The sequence below is a fragment of the Gobius niger genome, assembly GCF_951799975.1.
Source record: "Gobius niger genome assembly, chromosome: 6".
NCBI classification, from domain to species: Eukaryota; Metazoa; Chordata; class Actinopteri; order Gobiiformes; family Gobiidae; genus Gobius; species Gobius niger.
The window spans coordinates 24,375,791-24,393,793 of record NC_136857.1 but is presented as its reverse complement, the minus strand read 5'-3'; the positions used below and the strand labels follow the sequence as shown (position 1 = coordinate 24,393,793).

General features: G+C 46.4%; 1 protein-coding gene across 1 annotated transcript in view; it reads right to left on the bottom strand.

Annotated features, from left to right (window-relative positions):
- Positions 1-18,003, bottom strand: part of lama5 (laminin, alpha 5) — a 100,004-nt gene that overhangs the window by 27,398 nt on the left and 54,603 nt on the right. Inside the window, exons 8-32 of the mRNA XM_079559001.1 lie at positions 16,729-16,866; positions 16,399-16,533; positions 15,856-15,990; positions 15,642-15,779; positions 15,144-15,196; positions 14,971-15,070; positions 14,720-14,772; positions 14,527-14,632; positions 14,349-14,448; positions 14,082-14,238; positions 12,955-13,093; positions 11,112-11,254; positions 10,857-10,960; positions 10,630-10,783; positions 9,949-10,112; positions 9,031-9,139; positions 8,705-8,802; positions 8,391-8,613; positions 7,887-8,013; positions 6,403-6,542; positions 6,202-6,317; positions 5,887-6,098; positions 4,446-4,647; positions 4,211-4,355; positions 70-210 (exon numbers count right to left, since the gene is read on the bottom strand). Of these exons, the coding sequence (XP_079415127.1) occupies positions 70-210; positions 4,211-4,355; positions 4,446-4,647; positions 5,887-6,098; positions 6,202-6,317; positions 6,403-6,542; positions 7,887-8,013; positions 8,391-8,613; positions 8,705-8,802; positions 9,031-9,139; positions 9,949-10,112; positions 10,630-10,783; positions 10,857-10,960; positions 11,112-11,254; positions 12,955-13,093; positions 14,082-14,238; positions 14,349-14,448; positions 14,527-14,632; positions 14,720-14,772; positions 14,971-15,070; positions 15,144-15,196; positions 15,642-15,779; positions 15,856-15,990; positions 16,399-16,533; positions 16,729-16,866 (3,332 nt within the window). The remainder of the gene's footprint in view (positions 1-69; positions 211-4,210; positions 4,356-4,445; positions 4,648-5,886; positions 6,099-6,201; positions 6,318-6,402; positions 6,543-7,886; positions 8,014-8,390; positions 8,614-8,704; positions 8,803-9,030; positions 9,140-9,948; positions 10,113-10,629; positions 10,784-10,856; positions 10,961-11,111; positions 11,255-12,954; positions 13,094-14,081; positions 14,239-14,348; positions 14,449-14,526; positions 14,633-14,719; positions 14,773-14,970; positions 15,071-15,143; positions 15,197-15,641; positions 15,780-15,855; positions 15,991-16,398; positions 16,534-16,728; positions 16,867-18,003) is intronic.

Sequence of the window (18,003 nt, the reverse complement as noted above, 5' to 3'; positions counted from 1 at the left end):
CAAAAGGCCTGTTATTACATTTACCAACAATAAGAACAGCCTCCTCCATGTATCAGTTTGAATGGGTACCTCAGTGCGCCTCTTGTCGGAGCTGCGGCAGCGGTCGGTGGCTCCGAAGCAGAAGCAGCTGGTGCAGCCTTTGGGGTTGGTAGGGTCCAGGTGGAAGGTGCCCACTCTGCACTGGTCACAGCGGGGGCCCTGCACGTTCTCCTACACACAGGAGGACAACAGAGGGAGGACGAGTTAAGCCCATTTCACACCAGACACCAGTTATTTGTCACACGCACGACACTTGGGCACAACGTTGCAGAATTAGTATTTAAACCCATCCATCCATCCATTTTCTTCCGCTTTATCCGGGGCCGGGTCGCGGGGGCAGCAGTCTCAGCAGAGATGCCCAAACTTCCCGATCCACACACACCTCCTCCAGCTGTTCTGGGGGGACCCCGAGGCGACACCAGGCCAGCTCGGAGACATAGTCCCACCACCGTGTCCTGGGTCTTCCACGAGGCCTTGTCCCACTAGGACATGCCTGGAACACCTCCCGCGGGAGGCGACCAGGAGGCATCCGGAACAGATGCCCGAGCCACCTCAGCTGGCTCCTTTCGACGTGAAGGAGCAGCGACTCTACTCCGAGCTCCTCCCGGGTAACTGAGCTCCTCACCCGATCTCGGAGGGTGCGCCCAGCCACCCTGCGAAGGAAACTCATTTCGGCCGCTTGTATTCGCGATCTTGTCCTTTCGGTCATTACCCAAATCTCATGACCATAGGTGAGGGTGGGAACGTAGATCGATCGGTAAATCGAGAGCTTTGCCCTCCGACTCAGCTCCCTCTTCACCACGACAGACCGATACAGCGACCGCATCACTGCTGACGCCGCACCGATCCGTCTGTCGATCTCACGCTCCATCCGTCCCTCACTCGTGAACAAGATCCCGAGATACTTGAACTCCTCCACTTGAGGCAAGGACTCCCCACCGACCTGAAGAGGGGAAGCCACCTTTTTCCGGTGGAGAACCATGGCCTCGGATTTGGAGGTGCTGATTCTCATCCCGGCCGCTACACACTCGGCTGCAAACCGCCCCAGAGCGTGCTGGAGGTCCTGGTTCGTTGAAGCCATCAGAACAACATCGTCCGCAAACAGCAGAGATGAGACTCTGAGGCTCCCAAACCGGACACCCTCCGGCCCCTGGCTGCGCCTAGAAATTCTGTCCATAAAAGTAATGAACAGAACCGGTGACAAAGGGCAGCCCTGGCGGAGACCAACACGCACCGGGAACAGGTCTGACTTACTGCCGGCAATGCGAACCAAGCTCCTGCTGCGGTCATACAGGGAACGGACAGCCCTTAACAGAGGGCCCCGGACCCCATACTCCCGGAGCACCCCCCACAGGGCACCACGAGGGACACGGTCGAACGCCTTCTCCAGGTCCACAAAACACATGTGGACTGGTTGGGCGAACTCCCATGAACCCTCAAGCACCCGACGGAGGGTATAGAGTTGGTCCAGTGTGCCACGACCAGGACGAAAACCGCATTGTTCCTCCTGGATCCGAGGTTCAACCATCGGCCGGATCCTCCTCTCCAGCACCCTGGAGTAGACCTTACCGGGGAGGCTAAGGAGGGTGATTCCTCTGTAATTGGAACACACCCTCCGATCCCCCTTCTTGAAGAGAGGGACCACCACCCCGGTCTGCCAATCCAGGGGCACTGTCCCCGACCGCCACGCGATGTTGCAGAGACGTGTCAGCCAAGACAGTCCTACAACATCCAGAGACTTAAGGTACTCAGGGCGAATCTCATCCACCCCCGGAGCCTTGCCACCGAGGAGCTTTCTCACCACCTCGGTGACTTCAGCCCCGGTGATGGGCGAGCCCACCTCCGAGCGCCCAGCCTCTGCTTCCTCATTGGAAGACGTGACGACGGGATTGAGGAGGTCCTCGAAGTACTCCTTCCACCGCCCGACGACATCCCCAGTCGAGGTCAGCAGCCCCCCACCCGCACTGTAAACAGTGTTGGTGAAGCACTGCTTCCCCCTCCTGAGGCGCCGGATGGTTTGCCAGAATCTCTTCGAGGCCGACCGATAGTCTTCCTCCATGGCCTCCCCGAACTCCTCCCAGACACGAGTTTTTGCCTCTGCGACCGCCCGAGCCGCAGCACGCTTGGCCTGCCGGTACCTCTCAGCTGCCTCAGGAGTCCCACAAGCCAACAAGGCCAGGTAGGACTCCTTCTTCAGCTTGACGGCATCCCTTACTTCCGGGCGCCACCACCGGGTTCGGGGATTGCCGCCGCGACAGGCACCAGAGACCTTACGGCCACAACTACGAGCAGCCGCATCGACAATGGAGGAGGAGAACAGAGTCCACTCTGACTCCATGTCCCCCGCCTCCCCCGGAATCTGGGTGAAGCTCTTCCGGAGGTGGGAGTTGAAGACCCCACTGACAGAGGGATCCGCCAGACGTTCCCAGCAGACCCTCACGACACGCTTGGGCCTGCCAGGTCTGACCGGCTTCCTCCCCTGCCAGCGGATCCAGCTCACCACCAGGTGGTGATCGGTTGACAGCTCAGCCCCTCTCTTCACCCGAGTGTCCGAGACACGCGGCCGGAGATCAGATGACACAACTACAAAGTCGATCATCGACCTCCTGCCTAGGGTGTCCTGGTGCCACGTGCACTTATGGACACCCTTGTGCTCGAACATGGTGTTCGTTATGGACAAACCGTGACTAGCACAGAAGTCCAATAACAGAACACCACTCGGGTTCAGATCGGGGAGGCCGTTCCTCCCAATCACTCCCTCCCAGGTCTCACTGTCGTTACCCACGTGGGCGTTGAAGTCCCCCAGCAGAACAGTGGAGTCCCCAGTCGGAGCACTATCTAGTACCCCTCCCAGGGACTCCAAGAAGGCCGGGTACTCTGCACCGATGTTGGGCCCGTAGGCCGAGACAACGGTGAGAGACCTGTCCCCGACCCGAAGGCGTAGGGACGCGACCCTCTCGTCCACCGGGGTGAACTCCAACACGTGACGGCTGAGCTGGGGGGATATGAGCAAACCCACCCCAGCCCGCCGCCTCTCCCCGCGGGCAACTCCAGAAAAATGGAGAGTCCAGCCTCTCTCCAGGAGTTGGGATCCGGAACCCAAGCTGTGCGTGGAGGTGAGCCCGACTATATCTAGTCGGTATCTCTCAACCTCCCGCACAAGCTCAGGCTCCTTCCCCCCCAGCGAGGTGACGTTCCATGTCCCGAACGCCAGAAGCTGCGCATGTGGACCAGGTCGTCGAGGCACCCGGCCTCGACTGCCACCCAGTCCTCTCTGCACCCGACCCCTACGGATCCCTCTGCGGGTGGTGAGTCCACAGGAGGGCGGGCCCACGCCGTCTCTTCGGGCTGTACCCGGCCGGGCCCCGTGGGCAAAGGCCCGGCCACCAGGCGCTCGAGTTCGAGCCCCAACCCCAGGCCTGGCTCCAGGGTGGGGCCCCGGCTGCGCCATGCCGGGCGGCGTCACGGTCCTTGTTCTTTCATATATAGTATTTAAACCATCAAAATCAAAAAGAAAGTGAATTCATCACAAAAGCACTAATGTGTTCCACCTCACAGATATCCCATACAGAATAGAAACAAGTCCAGTTTTAGTCAAGATTTTTTCTTGTGAACTTGCTGTGTCAAAATGGTTAATCAAAATGTCACTGAATACAGGAACAATAGGGCTGGAAAAAAAAAATAGATTATGTTGTTGGTCCAGGGACACCATTAAAGGAAGTGGTTGTTTCAGCTCAAATAAATGATTTTTCTCCCCCCATTTTTTTTTTTTTTTTTCCTATTTAAAAAAAAAAAAAAAGCCCAATGTTTGCCCCATTTCTCCCAATTTTTACACATTTTTTCCCCTTATTTTTCCCCCAATTTTATCTTGTTTTCCCATTCTTTCCCATTTTATGACAAATATTATATCGTACCAATTTTTTCCCTATTTTTGCCCCATTTTTCACACATTTCTTGACATTGGAGATGAGCCCGACATTTAAATTAAGTTTGCCGACTTTCCACACATTATTGTTCTGTTTTCTGTTTCTAAAAGATAAATATTTTAGTATAGGTATTCGAAAAAGTATCGTTCAGGTATTGGTATCGAAAACCAAGTATTGTTAAAGTACTGATATCGGAAAAAAATCAACGGTACCCAGCTACACGCAACAAGTGTATTCTGGCAAACCTTGCAGAGACACTGTCCCGTGAAGGAGTCGCACACGTCCTCCTCTGTTCCCGCGTCGTTGCAGTCGCACGGTCTGCAGTTCGGGTAACCATAGAAACCAGGAGCACAGCGGTCGCACTGACGACCCACAACATTGTCCCGACACCTGAGCGGGAAGACACACATAATCTGACTTTTGAATTCCACATTCCAACACACAGAGCACCTGCCGTGAACAGCTGCGTTACTTCTGTACCTGCACTGTCCGCTGAGGTGGTCGCAGCTGGCCTCGGGCGACAAGATGCCGGCCCGGGAGCAGTTGCAGATCTCACAGCCGACCACCGGGTGGCAGCCAAACGTCTGCGGCTCACACTGCGTGCACTCGGGCTGCACGGTCCGAGGGGGGCAGATACAGTCGCCGGTCACTGGCTCACACAGTCTGGTGCCACAGTTACATGCTGAGGGGGGACATGGCTATTGAGATGGCAGCAAGTAACCGCGGCAAAGCTCATTCAAAATACGCATTAGGAAAGGTGCTACAAAAGCATAAGCAGTATTCAGAATGAGTTTGGTACAGAAATATGCCAGATGCCCTTCCTAGTGTTGACTATGACATATATAAGGGATAGGGCTGGGTACCGTTAAACAACACCAGTACATCGTTGTAGTACTGGTAGGAAAAAGAATTTTACGGTACCCAGCCCAAATAAGGGAGAACTGAAATGTTGCTTAAAGGGACGATATGGAGTTTAAAAATGTTATCAATGTAATATAGAGACTGTAGTTACACGTAAGACCTGAGGTGGCAGTAGTGAGTATAAAATGACCAATTTGCATCTAGTCTCGTTAACGTCCAGTTGGTGATGTCCATTATTACCCTGTAAAATACTTTCTTTAAATTTCTATAATATGTGCTAATAAAATTGACTTTTGAAACTATAAACCATGTTAAGCACAGCTATTGTTTCTGTCATATGCACAGATTCAACTCTAATGCAATCAGTCAGTTTGTTCTGGAGCCAGTGCTGGAATCAGAGCGTCAGCTTGGATGCTTGGTTGATAAAGTCTGTTGTTTCTAGTTTGAGATGGTTAAAACAACTTGTGAATGATATACACAGACGGAGATGCTTTTTTTTAGGAATTGTTTTGTGTTTTATTTCAAGACCATTACATTGTAGTTTCTCACTGAAGGCATTAATTTATGAATGAACACGTATGGAATTATGTTTTAAACAGAAAAAGTTGAAAAAGATTCTTCAGAATAGCCGCCTTTTGCTTTGATTACTGCTTTGCACTTTTGATAGTCATTGAGTAACACGATGCCATCACCAGAAATGGTTTTCACTTCACACACTGTTAAACAATTTCAGGCGACGACCTTATTATATGAAGCTCATTGAGAAAATGCCAAAAATGAAGGGTGCTGATTTTGAAGAATGTAAAATTGAAAACATATTGAGTTATATCACTTTTTTTAAATTTCCTACATAATCCCACGTGTTCATTCATAGTTTAATGTCGTCAGTGAGAATCACACAAAGTAAATAGTGTTGAAAATAAAGAAAAGCCATTACATAAAAAGTGTTTCCAAACTTTTGACCGGTCATGTATGTATAAGTTTTCCAATGCTAGAGCTGCCAGGTAAGAAACTTTTGAGAGATCTGTTTGGCATGATGTGGAGTTCAGTGACCGCTCACGTCTACAGTTGGGGAACCCCCAGAAGCCGGTGGCGCACATGGCGCAGTCTCGCCCGATGACGTTGGGTCGGCAGCGGCACTGGCCCCCAAACGGCTCGCAGGTGTCGCTCTCGGCCCCGACCTCATGGCACGCGCACGGCATGGCCCCGTTGTTGAAGAAGGCGGAGAGGGAGACGGCGGAGCTCAGGCAGAACGGGGAGGCTGTTGTCGGGCTGGGGAGGAAAGGGAATTCAATAAACACAAAATACAGCACAATATCAAAATGTATTGCCAAACCTCCAGCATGACAAACCTCCTCCAGTCGAAAACACTCACTTGATGTAGAAGCTGTTTTGTCCACAGTTGGTGATGAAGTCATATGATTTATCCAAAGGCTCCTCGTTCAAATAAGTGGAGCTGTAGGACGACTCAGGCACCACCAGCACATAATCCTACCGAGCAGATTCAAAGGATTAGAGCCAAAACACAGATAAAAGCAGAAACGTGAAAAGAAAGGACACGATTGTGAAGTTGTACCAGCCACAGGGTTTTTCCGGCCGGGATCTGGACTGTGATAAAGACTTCGTGATCGGTGATGTCTAAAATAATCTGGTTCTCAGCCACGAGGACGTTACGACAGCCGAACGCATGAGGGCAGTAGGACGCATTGGTGTGACCTGCAGGACAAGGAAGAAAGAAGAAAACATGGGTTAAGTGGGCCACGGTAATTTGAGTGTAGCCTCATATAGGGCAGGGTTCGATTTTTTTCAATACCGGTACTTCAACGATACTTCGTCTACGATATCGATACCTGAACGACATTTTTTCAATACCTATACTCAAATATTTGTCATGTAGAACCAGACAAGAGAACAACAATATGTGAAAAATCTGCAAATTTACATTATCTCTAATGTCAAGAAGTGTGTGGAAAAAATGGGGGGAAATTGGAAAAAATTGTGGCAAAATTAAGGAAACATCCACTGTGCTTCATTCAGCCCTCACTCACCTTGAAACAAATGACTTCTACATTAGAATGCTGTTTTTAGACTTCAGCTCAGCATTCAACACTATAATCTCACAGCAGCTAATACACAAACTGCTCCACCTGGGGATCAACACATCACGGTGCAACTGGCTGCTGGACTTTCTGACGGGGAGACCACAGGCTGTATGTGTCGGCAGCAAGTCCTCCAGAACCATCACACTGAACATGGGGGATCCCCACGGCTGTGTGCTGAGCCCCCTGTTCACTCTGCTGACCCATGACTGCACTCCAAAGTCCGACTCAAACCTCTTCATCAAGTTTGCAGACGACACAACAGTGGTGGGCAACAGAGACGAGTCAAACTACAGGAGTGAGGTAAGCAGTCTGGCCATGTGGTGCACACAGAAATGTGGAGAAACAAAAGAGATTGTCTTCTCCACATTTAGAGAGACTTTCGAAGAGCGCGGGTCCAGCATGATCCTCTAACAATCAACGGTGCTGCAGTGGAGAGGGTGACCAGCACTAAGTTCCTGGGTGTGGACATCACAGAGAAGCTCTCCTGGACCATGCATACTACATCACTGGTCAAGGAAAGTAATCAGCGTCTCTACTTTCTCCGTGTGTATGAGAAGAGCCAGAGTCCCAGCCTCCGTTATGTGTAACTTCTACAGAGGGACGATAGAGAGCACCCTGACCAGCTCCATCACTGTGTGGCACGGCGCCAGCAACACCTCCTGCCGAAGGAGCTTCCAGCGCATCGGAAGGGGACAATTATTTATTTGAGCTGAAACAAACAAGTCACTTCCTTTGATCACGACCCTGGACCAACAGCCTCCAAACTTGGATGCTGTTATCTTCGATATTGGATTCTTTGATACCCGTAGTTCCTAACCTGTTTTTTCACAATACCACACTGGTATCGTTTACCCGGGCCTATCCTGATATTGCGTAGACTGGCATATCATGTGAAAACAGCAACGTTCAGGCAAAGTACAAGAAACCAGGTGTTTGGTCTACGCCGCAGTGTTCAGACCTTGCCAAATGCGCCCCCCGTTGATGTAGACCTGCAGTGGGTAGGAGGGGTGCAGGGGCTGGTGGAAATGGAGGATGAACACGTATCTGCCCAGAGTGTGGACCCGAGTGGAGTAAACTGCAGCATTCTGGGAAAGAGAAAAGAAGACATTTAAACACTTAACTCAATAGCTTGTGCATAAAGGCTGAATCAACAATTAAGGCGAGAGACTGCAGGTGAATAGGGGAAAAAAATATTTTGTGATATCAATTTGAAACTTCTGCAGTGGATTAATGACATTTTGGATCTTGTTTAGTTTTAGAATAAGCTAATCATAAGTGAACACAAAAAAAGGTGTTCAAAGCTCAATAACTGGGAATTAGGTATTAAAAAACCCTCTGGTCCAAGACTGGAAAGTTTAGAGACTGTAGGATCTGTTAAAGTGATGAGGACGTTGCGTGATTAGAACAAAAACCTAATTTTGATAAAACTGGCCTGAAAGTCATATAATCCCTTGGCCGATACCTGCACAGAGTCCAGCCTGATGTGGTCGGCGTTGTCTGAACCCAAGGGTGGCCTCTGTCCTTCGACCCCGCTCCAAGGCTGGTCTGCCAGGTCTGCCCCATGAGGAGAGGGCAGCGGGACGGCGTCAGCGGCCACGTCAGGCTCCTGCAAGGAAGAGCTCTGACCCTCCTTTAACACCAGAGAGTTAGAGGGCGTCTGGAACCGGGACGGGACGCAGGAGGATCTAAGGGAAGAGACAGTTCTAATTCAGACAGTTCCTTTTGAAAACGCGCTGGACGAAAAGTTTAATTGAGAAAAAGATAAAGGAATATTACGTGTCCGGAGCGAACTGTCCATGTGTGCTGATGCAGTGGACTTTGGGCTCGACAAACTCCATAGTGAACTGGTCTTTTGGCACCAGAAAAACTTTGTGCTACAAGGAAAAAACAAACAAAATTATTTTATGCAGAACTTTAGGATATTATGTGTAACGTGTTTACTGCGGCCACACTGGATATTCAAAGAATAAGCTGTAAAATGATTTGGATGAAGTATTGTTCATTGGAATTACGATAGAGTGATGAACAAATTCCCTTTTATACATACTTTGAACTTCTGGTTTGGTTAAGACAATACTGTGTTCTAGACAAAGTTTTCTCACCAGGAAGAAGCTGGCCCTCTCGGCGTTGAGTAGCACCTCGGCGTCGGCGGGCAGCGAGAACACGGACACTCGGTTCTGTTCGTCGATGGCCACGGCTCGGCACAGGAAACTGCCCACACACACAGTCCCACACAGTCACTTTATAAGACGGGTTTAAAACACAGGCCGCAGACAGTAACAGCAGAGTGAGAGGCAGCTGTGTCCACAACCCACGGAACCAACTCTAAATGTTTCACTCAGCCTTCAACAAACACACGCCTCAATTCACACCAGCTCATAACTCTGCAGCCGCTGTGTTTTCCTCCAAATGACACTGACTGGACTGACGCTGACATAACAGACGCAACAGCAATTTGTTCATAGAATCTAGTATAAAGTACTGCATAGGGCTGGGACCGCACAGGTACTGGTGCTGTAACAATACTAGGTTTACAATACTTGGTTTACGATGCCGATACCTGCACAATACTTTTTACGATACCTAATATTTGCCATCTAGAACCAGAAATATACATATGCAAATTTAGAATATTGGGGTCACAATGTGAAGAAATGTGTGAGAAAATGGGAATCATTTGGGAAAAAATGGGGGGAAATTGTGGCAAAAGATGAGAAAAAAATGGTGTACAAATATAATTGGGGCAAAAATTCTGAAAAAAATTGGGAACTGTTGGGGAATTATTATTGTTTAATGCTGTCCCTAGACCAACAGCATCAAAACTGTATTTTTTTCAGTACCTGCTTTCTGCTTTCTTACTTTCATTTTCTTGATACTAGTAGTACCTAAACTTTCCAATACCCTACTGGGATCATTTAACGGTACCCAGCCCTAGTACTGCATAGATATAAGACTAGATAGAGTCTTTCCACATCTGAGCTCATGAGTACATGTGTAAAGGCTGTACTGTAATATTGTACCTGTATTTACAGTGCAGCAGGGTGATGGCGCTCTGATGGGACCGTGCTCCAGGCTCGTTCACAGACACTGACAGAGTCTGGGGCAGTTCCTCTTCACTGGAGAACTCCACCACCAGGACAAACTCCCCTGAAGTGGGCAGGCGCCCCCGCAGCTCAATACTGATCTGAGGACCAAAGACAGACATTATAGAATGGAATCGTATTTGTAAAGCCTAGACAAAAGTGCTTGGATCATCATCTGCTCAGTGCAGGCTACGCTAGGTTATTTTGGAAGGCCATTATGATGACGTATAATGTTTCAGAGATTAACAAGAGTTTGATTCAAGCTACAAATCAGAGGAAAAAACATACTTTACTTTTTACAGTATATACTTCTTACATTAGTAGATTTTTTTAAGGTTGTAGGTGTTACAAATAAGTGCCTTCTATCTTAAATAACTAATGATAAAGTGTATTTAGTCATACTTTTTCTGCATTACATTGCTGTTACACAAACGGATACATTTTTTTTAGCTTATTTTGTCAAATACATCTTGAATTTGAATGTTAAAAACGTATAATTAATTAAAATTACAATATGTAAATGTAATTGATCTAATATATATATTGAGTGATACTATAAATGTACTGTATATCCTATAGCAGTTCACACCCACATGTGCACAGAAAACATAAACTTACATCAAAGCCGCTGCAGACCGCCATGTCGGGGTGCCGGGAGGTGACCTTCTCCGTGGGACAGGGGCGAGGGAGGTGGTTATCGTTTCTACAGCTTGCGTCGTTCCCGGAGATGGAGGGGAAAGAGTCCAGGGACAAGTATGTGTACTGCAGACAGCTACGACGGGAGGGAGATGCTATCGTTAGGTGGGTCATGTAAATCGGTGCTTTCTTCGTCTGCAATTTCTTACTTTTGGTTGACGTCGGGGACAGAGCCGTAGGTGCAAGGCTCGGAGACTTTGATTTGGAGAATGGGAGCTTCGTAATAAGCACTTGGCAGCAGCACCAGATAGTCCTAAACAAGAAACAGTTAACAATCAATGCTAATAGTAATAGCAGCGTTCGTTGAGATTTTCTTCCCTCCTGGATCACAGCCTGTTATCTTTCCCTCTAGCTTAGCCATATAAATACACTTTCCCTCCCCTCCTTCGTCTGCATCGTCTCACCAGTAGGATGCCCTCTGCCTCGATGACCACAGTCCAGGTTCCAGGGTTCAGGACAAACGGCTCCACAAAGTTGTTCTGAGGGACGTTGACGAAGGTGGGCTCAGTGCTGGGGACGAAGACGATCTGTTTGGACTGTTCAGAGCCTATGACACACAAGGAAACACTTATCGTACTCGAGGATCAAGAATAAAATACACACTTTTGTTTTTGTTTATAAATGTACTATTATTTCTAAATATGGAGTGAACAAATGATGCAAAAATTAAAACTACTGAATTATTTTGATGTTTTGTTAAGATTTTGTACTACTTAGATTAAAAATGAAAACAAAAATAACGGAAGTTGGGCAATATCAAAAACATCCACGTGGAAGCTCGTTATGACAATAGTCTGAAAATGATGTTTACATAAACCAGGAGACTCACATCACTGCAACTATAGTATCCTGGACTTAGGGTTAGCCGTGTGTTAGCAACATTGCTACACTTTAGCAGGTACCACATAAAATGGCTTTTGCCAAAGTTTGTGCTCCTACCACATCTGTTTTGTAAATTCGTACACGCTCATAAGGTCAGCAGTGGTGAAAAACAGGATATGGTGTTTACATGGAACAGTCTCCTAAAAACTGTGGGGACATCCTAGTTGGAGTATCCTGGATTCTATTAACCAGGATATTGGCTTATCCAGGACACTAAAATCGAGATACTGAGTTTACATGAACACGGACAAAACAAGGATACTTCAAATCCCTGTTAATAACCTGGACACACTAAAAACATGTATAATAGGCCAGAATGAATGAGAGTGTGTTTCAGAGTGCGAGTGTTGGACAATGGCTCAAGGTCACAATCCGGCGTGGCTTGTTCAGTAACATGCACTGTCCCAACCAAATAAAACCTGGATGACAGAGAATTTACATTTTTTATATTATATTCATACTGTATCTATAATTTGGCAAATTCAAAGCTAATGTAAAATAATGTGGGTTGTCAAAGCGCTTTGAGGGATGAACTTTGCAAAGTAGCCAAGACGAATGTTGTAGTTTGGTACTAGTTATGCTTATAAATTTAAGCATTTTAATTTTATTTTTTCTGATAATTTGTCTCATGAACTTGCTTAAGAGCACAAAGTTTTGGAACACGTTTGCAGAACAAAATAAAATATTGTTATCACTCATCCAGACCATCTTGTAATAATACATAGTTTATTCAATAGGACGTACCTTTGCGGTTGACCTGATAGGCCGTTATTTTACCGTTGGCGGTGGCGCCCTCAGTGTTTACGTATCTGAGGATGAAGCGAGTGAGGTACACGTCTGCCTCACTCACATACACCTGCAGCTTCACCGCGGGCTACAACATTTACAGGAAAACACCGTCAATGAGGATGTACATTTGTACAGCCCTGCACTGACTGTGGCCCCGAGGGAAGACGGAAGGAGCACCACCAAGAGTTTACCACCAAAAATATTAATCTAATATATTAAAAAGTAGTCGGAAGTTATTAATAATCACTTTGTTATTTTTTGGGGGGAAATCACAAACAAGACACAAGAAAAAGGAAGTATCAACAAGGAGTTCATGTTGCGTTTTGAGTCATGCAATTTACGTAAATGTCCTTGTAGTTTACTTTAGCCTGGCCAGCTAATCCCATTCTTTAGAAATCCACTACTACATACAAGGTCGATTTTTCAGTCTTTACTTGAATAGGTTGTGTTTACCTGAACCGACCATAAGATCTCCTTTAATCACATGCAGAAATGAAGCAGAAAGTGATCATTTTGGATTGACTTTTGACTTGGTCTGGCCAGGCTAACAGCAGCACCTCCGCCCACAGCACTTACAGTTGCGGCGACAGTAGTGCCACGCCTCCTCCAGGACGATCACCCTGCCCCACACCGGAGTGCCCCCCCAGTTCATGAACCGCACCAGGACTTTGAACAGGTCCGGGGCGCTGACCGAAACCTGCACCACCACCCTGGACTGCACCAGAGAGAGATAGACACAGGGCAAGAGAAAGAGATAGAAAGGATTGAGGAAAAATAGAGTTAGGAGTAAGAGTAAAGAAAAAATATTCAGTCGGACAATCACATGCAACTATGTTACTTTGGAGTCTAAATCAAAGCAAGAAACTGAGACACTCCAGCTTATTTTGGGCCATAAAGGTAAGACCCAAGAAAATAGATTGTCAAAAAGATTTCCATACTGTATAAATAAAATAAGCCACTTTGGGATCATTTTGAAAAATATGGAATAGGTTTTGTTTAGTTTATTAATGGCATACCCCTTGAAATGTGCCATCCCCTTTTTTAAGGGAGTCCTAGGTGTTTCTTAAAATGAGAAATGTAGAATAACTATAATAGAGTGTCCAGGTTTCTGGCTTTAACTTGTTTGAAAGCAATAATGCTGAACCAAAACCATATCACCACCACCATCAATGAAGAGAGAACATTTCATGCAAAAGTCCACTTTTGTAGGGCCACAGTGCATCATTATATCATTATACATTAATATGACAATATACTGTAATAACCAATTTTTTTCTTCTTCTCTATGAACACTAAACGTTACTAGAATAGTAAGACAATGATACAACGTTTAACATTTACTTTTCACAATAACTCTAATCAGTTTTCTTACTTAAAGTTAAACAAAAATCTAAAAAGTCAAAAATACAATTGAAATATAATAATTTTGCTTTGAATAAGAAAAAATATATGCAATACTGGAACCAGTATTGTACCACAACCTGGGTCTAAAGGAAAATATAATCTATATGAAAAACAAATAATAAGACAAATATATAAAAGATTATATAAAATGCAGATATGCACTCCACCACTCTACTACTAATACCGTGTGTATCATAAACATGATTATAATAACTTGTATAAATTAATAAAATAAATGCTGGCTGCACTACAATAGCACAATAACAAAATCCTCCTTCAGAAGTGGCTGTAGGTCGCACCTGTATGGGCGTCATCTGTGCGTAGCCTCTCCAGCTGAAGTCCCTGAACTCCACAGGGTTGTATCCGAATCGCACCGGCCTGCCGTCCAGCATGGTGCCCTCCTCGATCTCAAACTTCAAGTGGTGCAGATCCGGGAAGTAGTGATCCGGGCGAGGACTGGAATGAGAGAGAGAGGGGGATATTTTCTATATAGACTGGGAGATTATGGTTGTCACTACTGTTGCTATTGTCACATTTTATTTGACAAAACTATATTTGGAACTCACAGATTACACTTGGGCCCCTCCACATTGGGTCTGCATCGACAGCGGCCGTTCCTCTCTCCGCACGACTGACCGGCTGCTCCTCCGATGTCACACTGGCAGCCTACACGTAAGCCACATCGTCATGTTCGTGTATCTTTTTGAACATTCATTACTATTATCTGATGACAGTTGTTCAGACCTTGGCATCCGAAGTAGTTGTCCTCCTGCAGGTTGTAGAAGCCGTCTTTACAGGTGGAGCAGGTCCCACTGCACACATTGGGCTTGCAGTGACACTGGCCTGTTTCCTAGAAGGTAAGGAAGATGTTGCATTCAGTGGGTTCTATTTATCACCGTAGAGTTCAGGTTTATGTCATAATGGGAAAAGATTGTACCTGTGCACACGACGCGACTCCACTCACAGTACCAGCAACGTTGCATTCACAGCCTGCGGGACAAACCAGACGCAAATTACAGGTACGATCTTCTTTATTTTGCATGCCATGTTTATATGCGTGTGTCTAGTCTGGGTTCATAGACACACACTGTCTCGACCAAATAAGAGAATTAAATGATTAAACAAATATGAATGTTTTACAAAAGGGGAGATCTGAGTTTAATGTAACACGCTGTGTGTATAACTCACTAGAGCACCCATCAGGAGTGTCCGGAGACAGGTTCCAGAAAAGAGGTTTGCACTGGTCACAGGCCGGACCCTCGACGTAACGACGGCACTCACATTGACCCTATACAAAAGAAATTAAATCAGCCACTTTTCCACATCTAATGGCCACAATGAGATTAAACGGCCAAACATACCACTGGAGGCGGCACCACATACTGGACAGAGCCCGCAGGATGACAGGAACCAGCTGGGGAAAACACAAGGTAGTGAGGAAGGCAGCGGCCACACTCTGGTGTACGTCACACAAAGATTTCCATGGATTTTTGTAGTGTAGACACCACCGCTCTGATTCTGTTGGGGGGACAAACTTTCTTCCCTGTGCTGATTAGCATGTTGCCGATACACATCTGTTTTTGTGTGTTTTGTTTTGCTCTTCGGCCCAGGTCAGTTTAGAAAAGGAGAAAGTGAGCCCTTTGCTGTTCTTCAGTTTAACTGCATTTCATAACATCAAACATAGGGATATTTTCTAGGTACATACATTATTTTAGGTTATGCTGAAACAGATATCAATGCTAATGGGTGTAAAGCATATATAGGAGCTTTTAAAAGAAAACCCCAGATTCTTGGTTAAGTCAAGAGAGCTAAAGTAAGATGTATTCCAACATTCATTTACAAGAAGATACTGCACTCACCTTGGCACTGTGGGAAGCCATACGCCCCATGTGCACAGCTGTCGCACCTCTGCCCCACCACATGGGGCAGACATGAGCACTGTCCCGTCTCCTGGTCACAGCTGCTGTAGCGGGAGCCTTCAGGGGAGCACTGGCATGCTGCAGATGGGATTAGGATTTTGTTTTTTAAAACTCATATTATAACCTACATCTTAATAATATGGGAAGGCCTTACGAGAGCAGCTGGGGAATCCGTAGAAGCCGGGGGCGCACTGCTCACAGGACGGCCCGCTGTAGTTGGGGCGACAGTGGCAGTGTCCCGAAGAGGAACAGGAAGTGTCAAGAGCGGTGCGGAGGTCACAGGAGCAAACTAGAAGAAAAAGAGAGCTGTTATAGCTTAGAGTGATTTTCGACACCATGTAAATAGTTTGCAGTTAATCACAGATATCTTGCATCTACAGATAAACAGCTGTGACATATAAAGGTTGTGGGACAATGCATCATACAGCATAACATAAGAGGTACAAACCAAAACGATATGCGTTATAAGAATGGCATGTCTGACATTGAAGTGTTGCAGCACATTATTACCATCACACAAAAGCCCATTCATTGACCACTCTGTCACTTTTTGTAGTGAGATGAATTCATCTCGCACAGGTGGAGCCACAATAACTGATCATAAAGGTTTTACAGGCCAATATAACACTTCATGAGGGGCGAAGTGTTTCCAGATGTCTAACAGGGAACAGGCACGAGCTGGGGAGTCTGCATGCACCTTGGCAGTTGGGATACGAGTGGAACCCCGATCGGCACTGTTCACATCTGGGACCCGAGAATTCGGATCTACACAGACACCGGCCGGACGCGTCGCACACTTCAGGGAGAGAGCCGATGCCGCTGCAGCCACACACTGAGAAAAAAAGAGTTTCAAACGGTCAAACGTAAGGTGTCTGATGAGGTCCCTCAATGATTTATACCAGAGACACAGACTGATCAGAGAATATTTAGGATTTTTGTGGAAATGTGTCCCTCATAGACTTTTCCGTATTCAATAAATGGCGAGCCAGAGCTTCCAGTGAGTGGGTTAAAAACATTTGCAACTCACGCTGGCAGAGTGGGTAGTTGAAGTATCCCGGGGCGCACCGGTCGCACTCGTAACCCTGGAACCCACTGCGGCAGACCCCGTGTCCCGTCAGAGAGTCGCAGGAGCCGTCCAGACAGCCCGGCCCGGAACACTGACAGGCTGAGGAGACAGACACAAAGGAACAATATTATGTGGAAACTCTTATTTGGGAAAAAAAAGTGTGTGCCATACAGCTGCGTATTTGGAAAAATGACATGAATTAAAGCAACACTGCGGAACATTCTAGGTTATACTGTATAGATGCTATAGTTGTGTCATACTAAGGGGCGTGGCCTGCCCGAGGGGGAATTGGACTTGTTATGGGAATCACAATTTTTCACTCCTTTTTGACATTTCTCGTGCTCTATAAGCACATTTAGCACACACACATAAAGTTGAGTTTCAGGCGGTCCATATGAATGCTTTGTTTCATTCTCACGTAAGAAAATTAAGCAGATTATCCCATAGAAATGAAAAAATGGCACTTGAAGTGTTTAGCATGTAGCATGGCTCTAAAGTTAGAATCATGGTTAGCATTCTCCGTTATGTATGTATTTATGGGCTGTTGAACCAACTTTGCATCTCTTTGTGTCTCTGCATGTTTATTTGATAGAAATTACATCCATAAATCAGCATTTGCTTAAGTAGTGGTTAAGTAGAAGTTCTTTTCCCGCTCTGGCAGCCTCGAGCTTGACCGTTTGTGAGCATTTGCAGAGACGCCGTCTGTATCAATGATGCTATGTCACGAGAGCAACTAAACTAAAACGCAAAACATAAATAAAGACGGAAGCGATATCAAAACGGGGGATACTGACAATGCTATTTATGGAGTGGCTTATCAAAATAAAGCATTTTAAAGAGGACCTAATGCATTTAAACTGTATGCGTGGCTACCTGTCCTCACAGCAAAGTGGCAACATCTCCATGGAGACAAGCTGGTCTGAGGAGGCCATTTTTCGAGGTGTTATTTTATTTATTGGGTGAAATGTTAAGTGGCATGATTTTTAAGAATATCAATCATAAAATGAGTAGTTTTCATATTTTTCGATCCATTTACATTACAGTTTTTGTACAATTACTGTGGGAAAAGCTGCTCAGATAACTTTAAGACTTGACCTTTATTATAGTGAGCCCAGAGACTGAAGGAAGCTTGCAAGTGTCTAAAAGTCTTTACAGAGCTTAGTGCCCTGGTGAGGAATGCCGTTCACTCAGGCCGCCTCTGTCAATGTGTCCGGCTCAGAATGTGTTATGATGGGG